The sequence below is a fragment of the Podarcis pityusensis genome, assembly GCF_964106645.2.
Source record: "Podarcis pityusensis genome assembly, chromosome: 2".
In the NCBI taxonomy this organism is placed as follows: domain Eukaryota; kingdom Metazoa; phylum Chordata; class Lepidosauria; order Squamata; family Lacertidae; genus Podarcis; species Podarcis pityusensis.
The window spans coordinates 117,890,743-117,903,802 of record NC_138029.1 but is presented as its reverse complement, the minus strand read 5'-3'; the positions used below and the strand labels follow the sequence as shown (position 1 = coordinate 117,903,802).

The following is a 13,060-nucleotide window of genomic DNA, read 5'->3' as shown; positions in this document are numbered from 1 at the left end:
GAGGTTGCAGAGCAGAGAGAGAAAGAGAGAAACCAATAAGGGTTATTCCATTGCTACCGCTACTGTCACCTAGTAACAGTCACTCCATCACTGTTTCTACCCCAACTGGTCATTATAACTTTAAGAACTAGTACCTGAGCTTGTTCCTTTCCTCCTCCTCCCCATTCCCCTTTCCTTTTATGTCACTTTTAGCTTCTTTTTCATTGATTTGTGAAACTGCATTCTTATTGCACCGCAAACACATGCTTATGTTCAAACAAAGTGGTTTGAGAAGCACATTCACACTAAATCAAGCACTGCTGCAACCAGCAAGTTTTCAAACCATAGTGATGGGTGGAGCAGAGAAACAAACTGCTATGACTGTCAGAAATGCAGCTGAAATTATGGCAAGGTGTTGTGAGCAGGTGCTAGCAACATGGGGACCTAGTGCTGGTTAAATCATTTATTCCCCCCTCACACTGCTTTTTATCCCCAAAACAGCTCTGTGAGGCTGACTGGTATCAGGAACAGCAACAGGTCCAGGGGATTCTGAATTCCTAAAGCTAAAAAGGGACTTGAACCCAACTCTCCCCAAGCCCAAGTTTCTAGGCATCTGGTTGTCTCCCCCGTCTCTGCTGCCCAAAGTCAACAAGGGCAGGCTGAAAAGTTACGCATTTACCTGCTGGGGAATATGGTTAGGTAAAGGTAAAGGAACCCCTGACTATTAAGTCCAGTCGTGGCTGACTTTTGGGGTTGCAGCGCTCATCTCGCTTTATTGGCTGAGGGAGCTGGCATACAGCTTCCGGGTCATGGGGCCAGCATGACCAAGCAGCTTCTGGCGAACCAGAGGAGCACACAGAAACGCTAATTACCTTCCTGCCGGAGCGGTACCTATTTATCTACTTGCACTTTGACGTGCTTTCGAACTGCTAGGTTGGCAGGAGCAGGGACAGAGCAACGGGAGCTCACCCTGTCACGGGGATTTGAACTGCTGACCTTCTGATCGGCAAGTCCTAGGCTGTGTAGTTTAACCCACAGCGCCACCCGCGTCCACTATGCAAGACCTTAGCCAGGGCCATTAATCTCTTAGCAGGCAGGCAGAGCAGTAAATTCACAGGCAGCACTTAACTGGATTACAAGCAGTTTACATTCCTTTACATGATATAAGGCAGGTACTACAATATTCTTAATACACAGCTATTTCAGAAACATTTCGCAAGCATTAATTAAGAAAATATAGCATTTTAAAGAAAATTAAAAAGACACTTTTGCATTACTTTTCCAAACCTCACAGTATTGTAGATGATAAAAATTAAAATTATTGTTTTCCTTACCTGCACTAATGATAGTCATTGTTTGGATGGGGGGCTTTTATCCATTTCTGCAGTCACACAATCAATCAATCAATCATAAAACGAAAAACAAGCCACAGTCACAAAAATGAAGCAACACAAACAAAAATGTGAAAAAAATAGCAAAAGCACCAAATACCACCTCAGAACACTGCAATCAGAAACGGAAGACTTTGATTACGATGGGGGGCGGGGGACGACTTAAATTAGCTGTGCAAGGGTCAAAACGGGAGGGGAAAAAGCCTTAATTACGATGGGGGGAACTTAAATTAGCTGCACAAGGGTGAAATGGAAACTCAGGAGCACATTTGGCTTCTCAGGCAAAGTTCGAAAACCGGAACACCTACGGTACTTCCAGGTTTGCAGTGTTCGAGTTCTGAGTTGTTTGGGAACTAAGCTATTCGAAAATCAAGGTACCACTTTATAACCATCCAAAGTCTCCGTGAATTTTTTCTAATCCTCTTTTAAAGCCCTCCAGGTTTTTCAGCCATTGCAAGGGACCACACTTCATTAGGAATATAGGGAGACTTCACACTATGTAGTAATATGGATTAATAATAATAGCCAAGTCATAACAGGCATTCATATCTAGAGAAGGAGCTCCATAACTGGGGGGCCACCATGCAGATGGTACCTTCTGATGAAGCCTTATTTACCTAGGGATCCATCAGCCACGCCATCCCCGGACCTTGGAGGGAACAAAAGTACCAGGAAAGCAAAATCTTCTTTGGAGAAAAAGTTTATTGAAATCCGTGCACAGATTTCAATCTGTACACAGAGACAACCAGCTGGATAGCTCCTGAAAATATACTGGCTGTAAAGCAAGACACTTCAGCAAACTTTCTTATACTTTCTGAGCACTCTCCCCCCTCCCATACCTTCTCAAATTATTCCCTTACATGGCACATCTATATTGCTTGCTAAACACATTTTATTGCTTGCTAAACACATTTTATTGCTTGCTAAACATTCCCTCCCCTCTCCTTCGTACACGTGTCTTTTCTCATCTTTGCATTAGTAAGCATAAGACAGGAAAAGGGGCTTCTTTAGCAGGCCTGGTTAAATCTGCACTTTTGACCTGCCAGCCAAATTTAGCAGGTCTGGTTAGTTATTGCTAACAGCAGCGGTTTCTTGCTAGCTGGCTAGGCAGGAAACGAACTTTTGACCTGCCAGCCAAATTTTGCAAGCAGTCACTGGCGGTGTGCTAACTGTCTGGCCAAAATTTGCAGAAGTAAGATTAGCACAGGATTAGCACAGGAATTTACTGCAGATAGTATTTGAGAGCAACCTTTCTTAGGTACAGAGTTCTAAGCACAGAAAATATTGAGAGAAACCTTTTCCCATCTCCCTTTACTGAAAGGCCAGCCCATTGCTCCATTGAGGTCAGTACTGCCTCCACTGACTGGCAGCAGCTCTGCAGGGTCTTCAGTCAGGGGGCCTTCCCAACCATACCTGGAGATGTCCTGGCCAGGGATGATGGGAGTTGTAGTCTTCAGCAAAGAGAGGGCACCAGGTTGGCAATGCTGAAAGCGTCTGTTTCAATCTGAGGATCTTTGCCAGCTTGCTAAGAACGGATTAAGTTAAAATTAGCAACCAGACTTTTAGGAGTTTTCATCACGGAATCAAGTCCCACTTGCTAAATCAGAACTCCCGTCCATTTAGGGCAGCAGCAAAATTTATCCAATTCAAAAATGACAAGGAAGCCTACCAATGAAAATGTTATAGTGTGAATACTACAACTTACTAGGTATGTGTGTGTTTGTGTGTAATCAAAAGCATGGGAAGCAATCCAGAAGCATTAGCTGCTCCTTGAGAAAACATTCAGCAGCTGCAAAGACCTGGGGACATTTAAAGAAAAAGGAAAAAAAAGTTCACGTGGTCACTGAGTCATTTCCAGGAAAGGAAGCTCCCAGGGGCTGAAAACAGAGAAAGTGAAACTTAACTCGGGTCTTTGGCGTGAGGGAGCCATGGCTGCTGCTGGGTATTCCGACCAGAATCTTTCTGATGTAGCCACTTGCTCCATCTGCATGGAATATTTTAAGGATCCAGTGATCATCCCAGAATGTGGGCACAACTTCTGCCGGTCCTGTTTGGTCCAGTGCTGGGGGGAATCGGAGGTAGAGGTTTCCTGCCCTCAGTGCAGAGAAACAGTCCAGCAAAATAATCTCATCCCCAACCGGCAACTGGCAAACTTCTTACAATTAATTAAGAATCTCAGCGTTCAAGGAAGGAAAGAAGAAGAAAGAAAAGGAGGAGTCTGTGAGGAGCATCAGGAACCCCTCAAGCTCTTCTGTAAAGTCCATGAAGCCCCCATCTGTGTGGTGTGTGACAGATCCAGGATACATGAAAATCACAAGGTGATTCCTCTGAAGGAGGCTTTGGAGGAATACAAGGTAGGAGATCCCTGGATCTTGAGGGGAAGAAATAGCTTTGGATTCTTCTTTTTAATTCTCAGATCCAAATTAGGCATGGCATTAAGTGGTGGTTGTTTGTTATGTAAAAAGCAGCCAAGGGGAAGCCTGAGGGCTCCTGGGATGGCTGGGAGGAGGAACTTGAAGTCTTTCTCTCTGCTGGGTCTGACAAAGGGATATTTCCTTGAAATAATCACAGCAACTTCAAAAATTTGAACTGGTACCATGGTGGGGAGAGAAAGGGTTAACCTCATCCACATCCCCGGCAAGGTTGCTTTGTACTTATTAAGAACACTACAAATGTAAATTGCACATACACAACTAAGTACATGTCTCCTTTAGCTATCAGGATGCTTCCTCAATGCCCTGCAAAGCAAGAGAGCAGCAAGGGGTCAGCTGGGGGGAGGGGGGCTGGTGGCCAGGAATTGACCAGATGGTGCAGGATCCCCCCCCCCAAGTATCTGTTGGAAGCAGATTTAGGAGGGGGTGGTGGAAGAACCTACTGGTGGGGAGCACGCTTATTCTGTGGGTTCTGTGGGGCATGTGCAATGAGGTTTCAGCCGGGGGGGGGGGGGGCTGAGGATCTCCTCCCATCCCAAATGGCAAAGGACTCAGTGGTTCAGAGTAGCATCTGCAGAGACAAGGGGGAAGGTGACTTTTTCATGGCAACTCGAAATGGACCTGTGCTATTATATATATATGTATATAATGCCTTTTAATTCCTTTTAAAAAATGACTTGTTCTACTACTGTAGTTCAAAAATGCTCCTGTGCCATGCAATGCAAATAATGTCAGCTCTGCAAGCAAGGGGTGACTTAATTGGGTCCCTGAGCCCCACAGGGGTGCCGCAGAAAAGATGTTAGTTGGTCCAGAAAGGTTGAAAACCTATGGACTTTTATTTCCTTCAGTATAATACTTCACAAGGCCACTGGGCGCAAGAAGCCAGTATAACATTCATCAACTCTCTGTGTGTCTCTATCAAACCTGAGTTTTTCATTTTCTCTTTAGGGAGAGATTTGTCGCCACGTGGGAATTCTGAGGAAAGAGAGAGAGGAAATTTTGGCCTATAAAGCAGCCCTGGACAAGGAAAGCAAAAACCTCCTTGTAAGTGTCTTTATTGTTACTAGACAGGGAACAAGCATTTGAAAAATCAAGTCAGGACTGAGGAGGGATGGGGAAATTTTCCCATTTCAGCTTCTCTGCATTTCTCATTTTTCCATTTTGTCTGCTTATTCATTTATTATTCTGAAAAGGAATCAGATGTTAGGGTAGCTACCTCCTTGTATAAATATTTTAATACATACTTTACCCTACATCCGTGGCTAGAAAAAATGCTCCTTCCTTTAGGCTGTAGCCCTCTGCAAAACAGAAGTCAATAGAAATAGCAATGGAGAGGGCCTCCCCTCAAAATAAAGGTTTACTTCTTTAGCCACTGGAGGTTTCATGTCTCTGAAAAAAATTCCCTGTGGAATTCTCATAATTCTCTTCCTGATGTTTTGAAAACTGACCATCTTCCACACTCTGACCTCCTCTTTTCTTGCAGAAATTAACAGAAACGGAGAGGCTGAAGACTGTGGAGAAGTTCAGAGAACTGCGCCAGTTCCTGGAAGAACAAGAAAAACATCTGCTGACTCATGTGGAAGAGGTGGAGAAGGAGATTGCAGGGAGAAGGGATGAGCAGCTGGCCAGACTCTCCAGGAAACTCTCCTCTCTTGAGAGGATCATCCAGGAGATGGAGGAGAAGAGTCAGCAGCCAGCGAGTGAACTCCTGCAGGTAAGATGGTGGCAGGAACAGCCCAAGGCTCCAGGAAAAGGCTGCCCCTTTCATGCATGCAAGGAGTGCAGGGGCTGAGATGATGGAGCCTCTAGTCAGGTTTGTTATGGACAGGAAGACCCAAGAGACCTGGGATGCTTAACTCACCTGAATGCAGACTAGAGATTCTTCTGTGTTCTTGATGGAACGGGAGCTGATCTTCTGCTCTTTGCTGATGCCTTGTCTCCGAACGCCTTTCAGCTGTGGGGGGCTTCGCTGCGGATGCGTTCAGGCCTCCTTCCAACATGAGCCAGTCTCTGGACCAAGCTTCTCTTCCCGCTTCCTCCACAACTTCTGGGTTGATCCCCTTCCCCATGGATACAGATTGGCCCAAAATGGTGCTCAGTCACAGTGAGCAAAGAGCAAGACAGAGGGACTCATCCAGACTGCTGCTTGTCCCACCCCTTTCCTCCAGGAAAACCCACTGTTTACTGCTGAATTAGAGGAAACCTCAGCCAGGTTTTCTCCAGATTGACGTTTGCTTTGATGTTGCACTAAGGAGCAGGTTTTTCCTGAGGGAAAGCGGCAGGGCAAAGACAAAGCCACTTGCACGTGTGTTTTCTGGGCACAGGAAAAGCAGAAGAGTCGATGAGCCCAAAGAAACACTGAGCTGTTTTATTACCCCTTTGGAGGCATTTTAAAATTTCCAGATGGAAAATAGAATTTGAAATTTGGAGACTTCTATGGAAGACAATTTGGGACAGTGCCCTGGTAGGATTATCCTTTAGGCTTACTTAGGTCTGAATTGCACAATGCAAACTGGATTAAATTAATAAATTATAATCTAAGACAAGAGATGGGATATAATCTCTTGAACCCACAAATGTGAAATTTCCATAAAATGCTGGTGGATTTTCAAAAGGATTCAAAAAATTAATTGCAAACTGATGTAGAAATGTGGAGAACTTGATATCGGCAAAATTCATAATTTCAGATTGGAACAATAAAAACTGAGAGAAACCCAAACTGGCTGATTCTGCCATCCTTACCCAAAAGCTTGCCATGTGCCAGGCAGACTGACATCCAAGGGCCAGAGTGTTCCTCCACTCCAGGGTCTTCCTAGTGTGGCCTGTGGTGTGCAGTGAATTCCCTTCTCTTTTCCCCTCTAGGATATGAGAAGCACCTTGGAGAGGTAAGTGGATCTGGCTCATTTCCATTAGCATCACTCCATGAGGCTGGGATGCAGGAACCTCAGACATGGCCCTGCAGGGGCGAGACTGTAGGCCTCACTGCCTGCAGCACCTCGCAGGTAAAAGCAGGGGACCCTATTTTGGACTCGTAGCCCCCCAGTTCTCCCACCAAGGATCAAGGCCAGAGCACTGCCTCCTCCCTCCCCACATCACTTCACAAAGGGATGGGGGCTCTTTTATTTCTTGCACTTTCTATTCATGGACTTTGTGGTAATTTCAATCATCTGAGGAGTCCGTAGTGAGGAAGAATCTCCCCACTCACTGCCTGCCTGTCCCTCTGGGTTCCTCCAGCCGGCTTCCTCCTCTCAATTCCTTTCTTTTTCTTTACCAGAAATTGTGGGTTTGAATGGGCTGATATTGTTTTTCTTTTCACCAGGTATGAGAGAAGAGAGAAAAGAGAAGGAGAGCCATTGGTTTTCCCTCCAGAACTGAGGAACAGGATCTTGGAATCCTGTGATGTAAATCACTTTGTGGAAGATGTAATGAAACAATGGAAAGGTAATGAATAATGGCTGCCAGGATTTCACACTGGGAATTCTATCAATGTCCCGATTCACATGGAACCTCACTTGTTTCCCTCCACACAATCTGGAGAGGTTGTTTGGGGCTTCTTGAGATTTGCTTGGATTTCTCCCTCGTGAAGTGTGTTAAAAACGGCACCCGCAAGCACCCAGTCCCTCCTCCATCTCCTGCCAGGCTGGTCTCCCAGTAGCAGAGCCAAGGCCAGAGCCGCCTCTTCCTCAGAGTTTCAACCTCACCAGCCATTTCTTGTGCTTCAGCCATCCCAATCTCCTAAGAGTTCCCACACTTCTTATGAGATCAGCCCCATTCCAGGAGGGAAGACTTCCCATTGCACGAGACCCTTGGAATTACATGGTAAAGCTCTGCTGATTCTACCTCTGCAATTTGGTTTGTCAGCATGCTTGGAAATGCAGCTTTTCCCCACCAGTTTAGTTGGGGCAGATGTTAACCTTCCTCCAGCCCTCCAGTACAGATCCTCATTTTATTTGTAGATTTTGAATGATTGTATTCTGCCATTTTCTAGTATGGTTTAGCATTTCTGATTTTCCCATGGAATCATGGAATAGTAGTTTGAAAGGATTCCAAGGACCATCTAGTTTCTACTCCAACCCCCTGCAATGCAGGAATCACAGCTAAACATGCTAGTTGTTTTAATTCCTTAGGCCTACAGTTGTTGTCTTTGCAATTATTTGTTCTGTCATTTAATCATTTGTGTGAAATAAGGAAGCAACAGATGCTATGTTATGGTGATGTTTTGTAAAAAGATTTTTTTGGGAGCTGTTGCGGTGTAGCCCATTAAGCCTGTCTTTTTGCTTCCTCAGATGTTCAGTCATTCAGAAATCTTCAGAGAGGTAAATTTCACATGCAGACCCCAAATCACAGGAGGGGGGGGACTAGTGTTTCATGGGGGTCAAGAGACTCTTCTGTACAGCTTGACTCTAGCCCTGATGTTTGTACCACAAAGGCAGAGAGGGTGGACTTGAAGGTGCAGAAGGGGGCGGGGGGGAGAAACTGCCCAGAAGGATCAGACAGAGGAGGGAAAAGTTTCATTCCTGCCTAGAGAGAGTTGGGTTGCTTTTCCATGTGACCTTTTTCAGGCTTGGTTGCCACATGTCCTCTTTTTCTCAGACAGGTCGTCTATTTCATGATAAAAATTTCTCCCCTGGCAGATCTTTAAAATTTGGCAAAATGTCTCAAGTTTTTTTGTTTGGTTTTTTGGTTTACAGTAACCCATGAAATTTTTTCTCATGCATTAGACTCACATCTAAGGCACCCGGCTAAGCTAGTTTGCGATTTTCACTTGTGGGCACGAGGGCCCAGAACGTGACCCCCGCGAAAGTGAGGGGATGCCTGTATATGTTTTTATGTTGTATTTTTATGCTGTGAACCACCCTGTGACCTATGGGTGACAGGCAGTATGCAAATGTAATTGATGATGATGATGATGATGATGGAGGAGCCCTCATCTCCCATCCCAACCCAAAGGCCAATTCCCACTGAGATGGTCAGAGGAAAGCAGCTTCTCTCCTCTCCTGCCTCCTCCAATTCTCTCTTTCCCCTTCACTAGCACAGATAAGATGAGTTGGTTTTACTAGTTGGTTTTTTCTCTTAGAAAATGCCTGGGTTGAGAGGAGGGCAGGCACAATACACATTGAATATAAGAAAGTGGAGAAGACTGATTTAAAAACCAACAAGTAAGATATTCTGATGAGAGTCTGCAAGGAGGAGTCTTAGTCATGCATGCGATGGAAAGAAATCCCATTGACCTGAAAGGGAATATGGTTTTTTGGGGGTTTTCTTATTATTATTATCAGGATGTCCATTTCTGTCTCTCAGCTGACTCTGCCTAATCTTCTCTTTCTGTCATTTCTCCTCAATAGCAAATGTCACTCTGGATCCAGACACAGCCCATCCCAGCCTCATCCTGTCTGAAGATCAGAAAAGCGTAAGATGGGGAGACAAAGAGCAAGACCTGCCTGACAATCCTGAGAGATTCAGCAGCTGGCCTTGTGTGTTGGGACGTGAGGGATTCACAGCAGGCAGACATTGCTGGGAAGTCAATGTGGGAAGTGAGGAAGAGTGGGCTTTGGGGGTCACTAGAAAGTCTCTGAGGAGAAAGGGCCTATTCTCCTTCAGTCCTGGGGGAGGGATCTGGGCTTTGGAGAATTGGGAAAGCGAGTACTGGGCCTTCACCTCTCCTGATTACTCTCCTCTGTCCCTGAGGGAGAAGCCCAGGAGGATCCGAGTGTCTCTGGACTATGAAGGGGGACGTGTGTCTTTTTCTGACGCTGACTCAGGAGCCAAACTCTACACGTTCTCAGCAGCCTCGTTCTCTGGAGAGACCCTCCTCCCTATCTTTTTTCTGTGGGGATACCAAACGTACCTCAGTATCTCCTGAGGAGACTAAATCTGCCTCTCAGGCCAAGCAGGAGTTTCTCTCCAGACCAAAATGACTGATATAAAAACATTTACCTGCCAAGAGCACTTTCGGCAGTTTTTCCAGTCAAAATCAGCAGACATAACGGGGGGGGGGGGGTGTTGTTGCTTTGCATTTTCCTTTTTCCAGAATTCCATCTGCAGTTTCTTCAAGAGATAGTCACACATTTAACAGTCCCAATAAACAATATTTTCCTCAAATGAGCTCCCTCACCTTCAATCTTGTTTTCCTTTTGAGATGTCTGATTTGGCAGAGCACGAGACTCTTAATCCCAGGGTTGTGGGTCTGAACCCCACATGGGGGAAATGTTTCCTGCACTGCAGGGGGTGGGACTAGATGACCCTCAGGGCCTCTCGCAACTCTGCATTTCTAGGAAACCTTCCTCTCCCCACAAGACCTTATGCAGCTGTGAAAATGCCTACATTATTGGATTAATAGATGATGAAAAAAATGAACCCCTTCACCTACATCAGGCAGGATAGCTGCTTGCTCTGGAGACCTCAGAAGGGAAGAAAATGAAATTGAAATTGAACAGGGCGTCAGCTTCAAATATTGTCTGCAAATACAGCCTCACTGTTAAGTTGTGGGCGAACATATCAGACGACACAGCGATTCTTCCAAAGCAGCTCTTTATTTGTAAGCTGGAAACAGAACTGAACAGCAAACAGCTCAGCCGGCCTGCTTTTATAGGTAGCCGGCTGTCAACATAGTAGCAACAACAACCCAGGGTTTCCCGCCTAAAATAACTGACGTGGACCTGAGTGAAGACTACAAACACAATACTCCTGGTGGCCAGGGTGAGAACTTCAATACATAACACCCCTCCCCACCAAGATAAGGCGTTAGTTACAATTGTAATGGTTTCCTTATATACAGCACTACACATAATGGTTCAATTAGGCACAAAGCATATCGGGTACATTTCACATACTTCCGTTAGACCAACACTGTTACATGTCCAACAACATAGTCCTTTAAATATGGTCTATTGGCCTTGTGGATTTCCTGGGCGGAGAGTTCAACAGCTTCTGAGGCCACGGCCTCCTCAGTGGCTTTCTGCAGCGTGAGGTCTGGCTTGGCGAGGAGATGCCATTGCAGACGGATGTCCCGGACCCCGCAGACGATTTGATCCATCAGGGCATCATCTAAGTCTCGGAACTCGCAGTGCATTGCAGCCTGTCGGAGGGCGGTGGTGTAGTTGTTGATTGACTCCCCCTCTGCCTGGTTCCGGTGGTAGAACGTATGGCGGGCAGCAATCTTGGACGGCTTTGGGGCGTAGTGGTTGCGGAGCTTCTCTTGAATCGTGTCCCAAGGTGCTGCCTGGACTGCTAGAGGCGCAACCAATGCTCGGGCCGTCGTGAACACTTCGGGGCCACAAAGGCTGAGGAAGAGGCCCCGCATCTGCTCTACAGACCCTTTTGTCAGCTCATTTGCTTGGAGGTAGCAGTCAAACCGAGCGAGGTAGCAGTCCCATGATTCAGAGGCTGGGGCAAACGGCGGTAGAGGCACGAGTGAAGCCATGGTTCCGATGCCGACGTGGAGGCGACGGATGGAACACTGTGCTCTAGCCAGAACAGTCAGCTCTGAATTGGTTCTGCTCCGTGATTTCGCTCAGTGTTTCAGCTCCATGATTCAGCTCATCTCAGAGGGTGGCCGCATCTGGCTGTGCTCTGTTGTCCATCGATCCCATCCTCGTCGCCAGTGTTAAGTTGTGGGCGAACATATCAGACGACACATCGATTCTTCCAAAGCAGCTCTTTATTTGTAAGCTGGAAACAGAACTGAACAGCAAACAGCTCAGCCGGCCTGCTTTTATAGGTAGCCGGCTGTCAACATAGTAGCAACAACAACCCAGGGTTTCCCGCCTAAAATAACTGACGTGGACCTGAGTGAAGACTACAAACACAATACTCCTGGTGGCCAGGGTGAGAACTTCAATACATAACACTCACCATCTTCACACTGTGTCAGAAATAAACCTCAATGCACTGAGTGGGGCTTCTGCCCAGTTATATGTGTTTAGGGTTGATGCATTAACGTTCCTTATTTACAGGCTAGATTCTGTATATTGGGGGCATCAAATGGGGTGTCCTCTGGATAGTGCTGGACTCCAACTCCCCTCTGACCCATCCAGCATGGCCAGGGGTCAGAGAGGATGGGAATTGCAGTCCAGCAGCTTCCGGAAGGGGCCCCATGGGCTGTGCTGCCCCATACATTTCACAGGGCACCTTCCCTGTGTTTCTCAGCCCCACCCCAATTACACAGTGCTCCCCCAAGGAGCGTCTTTTCAGCACCAGGTGCATCTGATTTTTCTCCTGGGATACTAATAACTAGAACAACAACTGCCTATCGAATTGACCACTCTCAAATATCAGGCAGGACTCACTCTGGCTCCACTATCAGCACCGCTTACTACTGACCGCTGCAGCCTGCTCTCCTTTTCCTGAAATACACCTTTCCCCACCTGCATGAGGGCCACCTCCCCTTGGTCCATCTCCTATATGATGTTGGCTACGTTTGTGTGTCATCATACGTTTCCCTGTGAGCCTCCACTCACCCCGTGGAAGGACACAAAAGTGGCCCACTTGGTCCAGCACCCAAGAGGGGCCACCCAGACGCTTGTGGAAAACCTGCAAGGAGGACCAGAGAGCAAAACCAGCCTCCCCCCTATTGAAGCTTCCAGCCACTGAGATTTAGAAGCCTGCTGCCTCTGGACTGGGGAGGCAGAGCAGAGCCATTGTGCTTAAGAGCCATTAACAGCCTAGTGCTCCGTGAATTTGTCCCCTTGTCTTCTCCCCAGCTCGGTGGGTGGAACACAGTCGTCTTAATCTAAGGGTCACCGGCTTGAGCACCACGTTGGGCAAAAGATTCCTCCATTGCAGAGATCTGGACTAGGTGACCCTTGTGGTCCCTTCCAACTTTGCAATTTCATGATTTTACGTTGGTTGCCATCTCTGCCTCCAGTGGCAGAGAGTTCCATAGTTTAATTATGTGCTGCACAATGCAATGCTTTGATCTGTCCTGGATCTCCCAACATTCAGCTTTGTTTGGGGGCTACGAGTTCTAGTGCTATGAGAATTATCTGTGGAGATAATGTGCCTCTGCCCGCCTGCCTCCATCATGGGCACCAGAGCAGGGGGTGGGCAGATTGTTTGTCCCCTCCTGGGACAGGAAGCCTCGACAGAGAGCTTTCTTGAATTAACAACAATAACTGGTTTTTTGAGGCAGCAGGAAAACAATTTGGGAAGCGGCAGGCCTCTCAAACACAGCACATCTCTCAGCTCCAGCCTCCCTGAACTGGGGGAACAGAAAGTCAGTCTTGGAGATGCCATGCACTGGTCTGTGTGTGTGTGTGT

General features: G+C 46.7%; 1 protein-coding gene across 2 annotated transcripts; it reads left to right on the top strand.

Annotated features, from left to right (window-relative positions):
- Nucleotides 1-3,298: 3,298 nt before the first annotated feature.
- On the top strand, nt 3,299-9,790 carry LOC308469806 (zinc finger protein RFP-like; the record flags this gene model as incomplete). Of its 2 annotated transcripts, XM_080992772.1 has the most annotated exons (7): nt 3,299-3,724; nt 4,751-4,846; nt 5,286-5,516; nt 6,665-6,687; nt 7,122-7,243; nt 8,089-8,118; nt 9,148-9,790. In XM_080992772.1, 7 exons carry the CDS (start codon nt 3,299-3,301, stop codon nt 9,663-9,665), a joined length of 1,446 nt encoding a protein of 481 aa, XP_080848898.1. In that variant the 3' UTR covers nt 9,666-9,790. The 2 variants fall into 2 exon arrangements, with proteins under 2 accessions (XP_080848898.1, XP_080848899.1); XM_080992773.1 differs by lacking the exon at nt 8,089-8,118.
- Nucleotides 9,791-13,060: the final 3,270 nt, after the last annotated feature.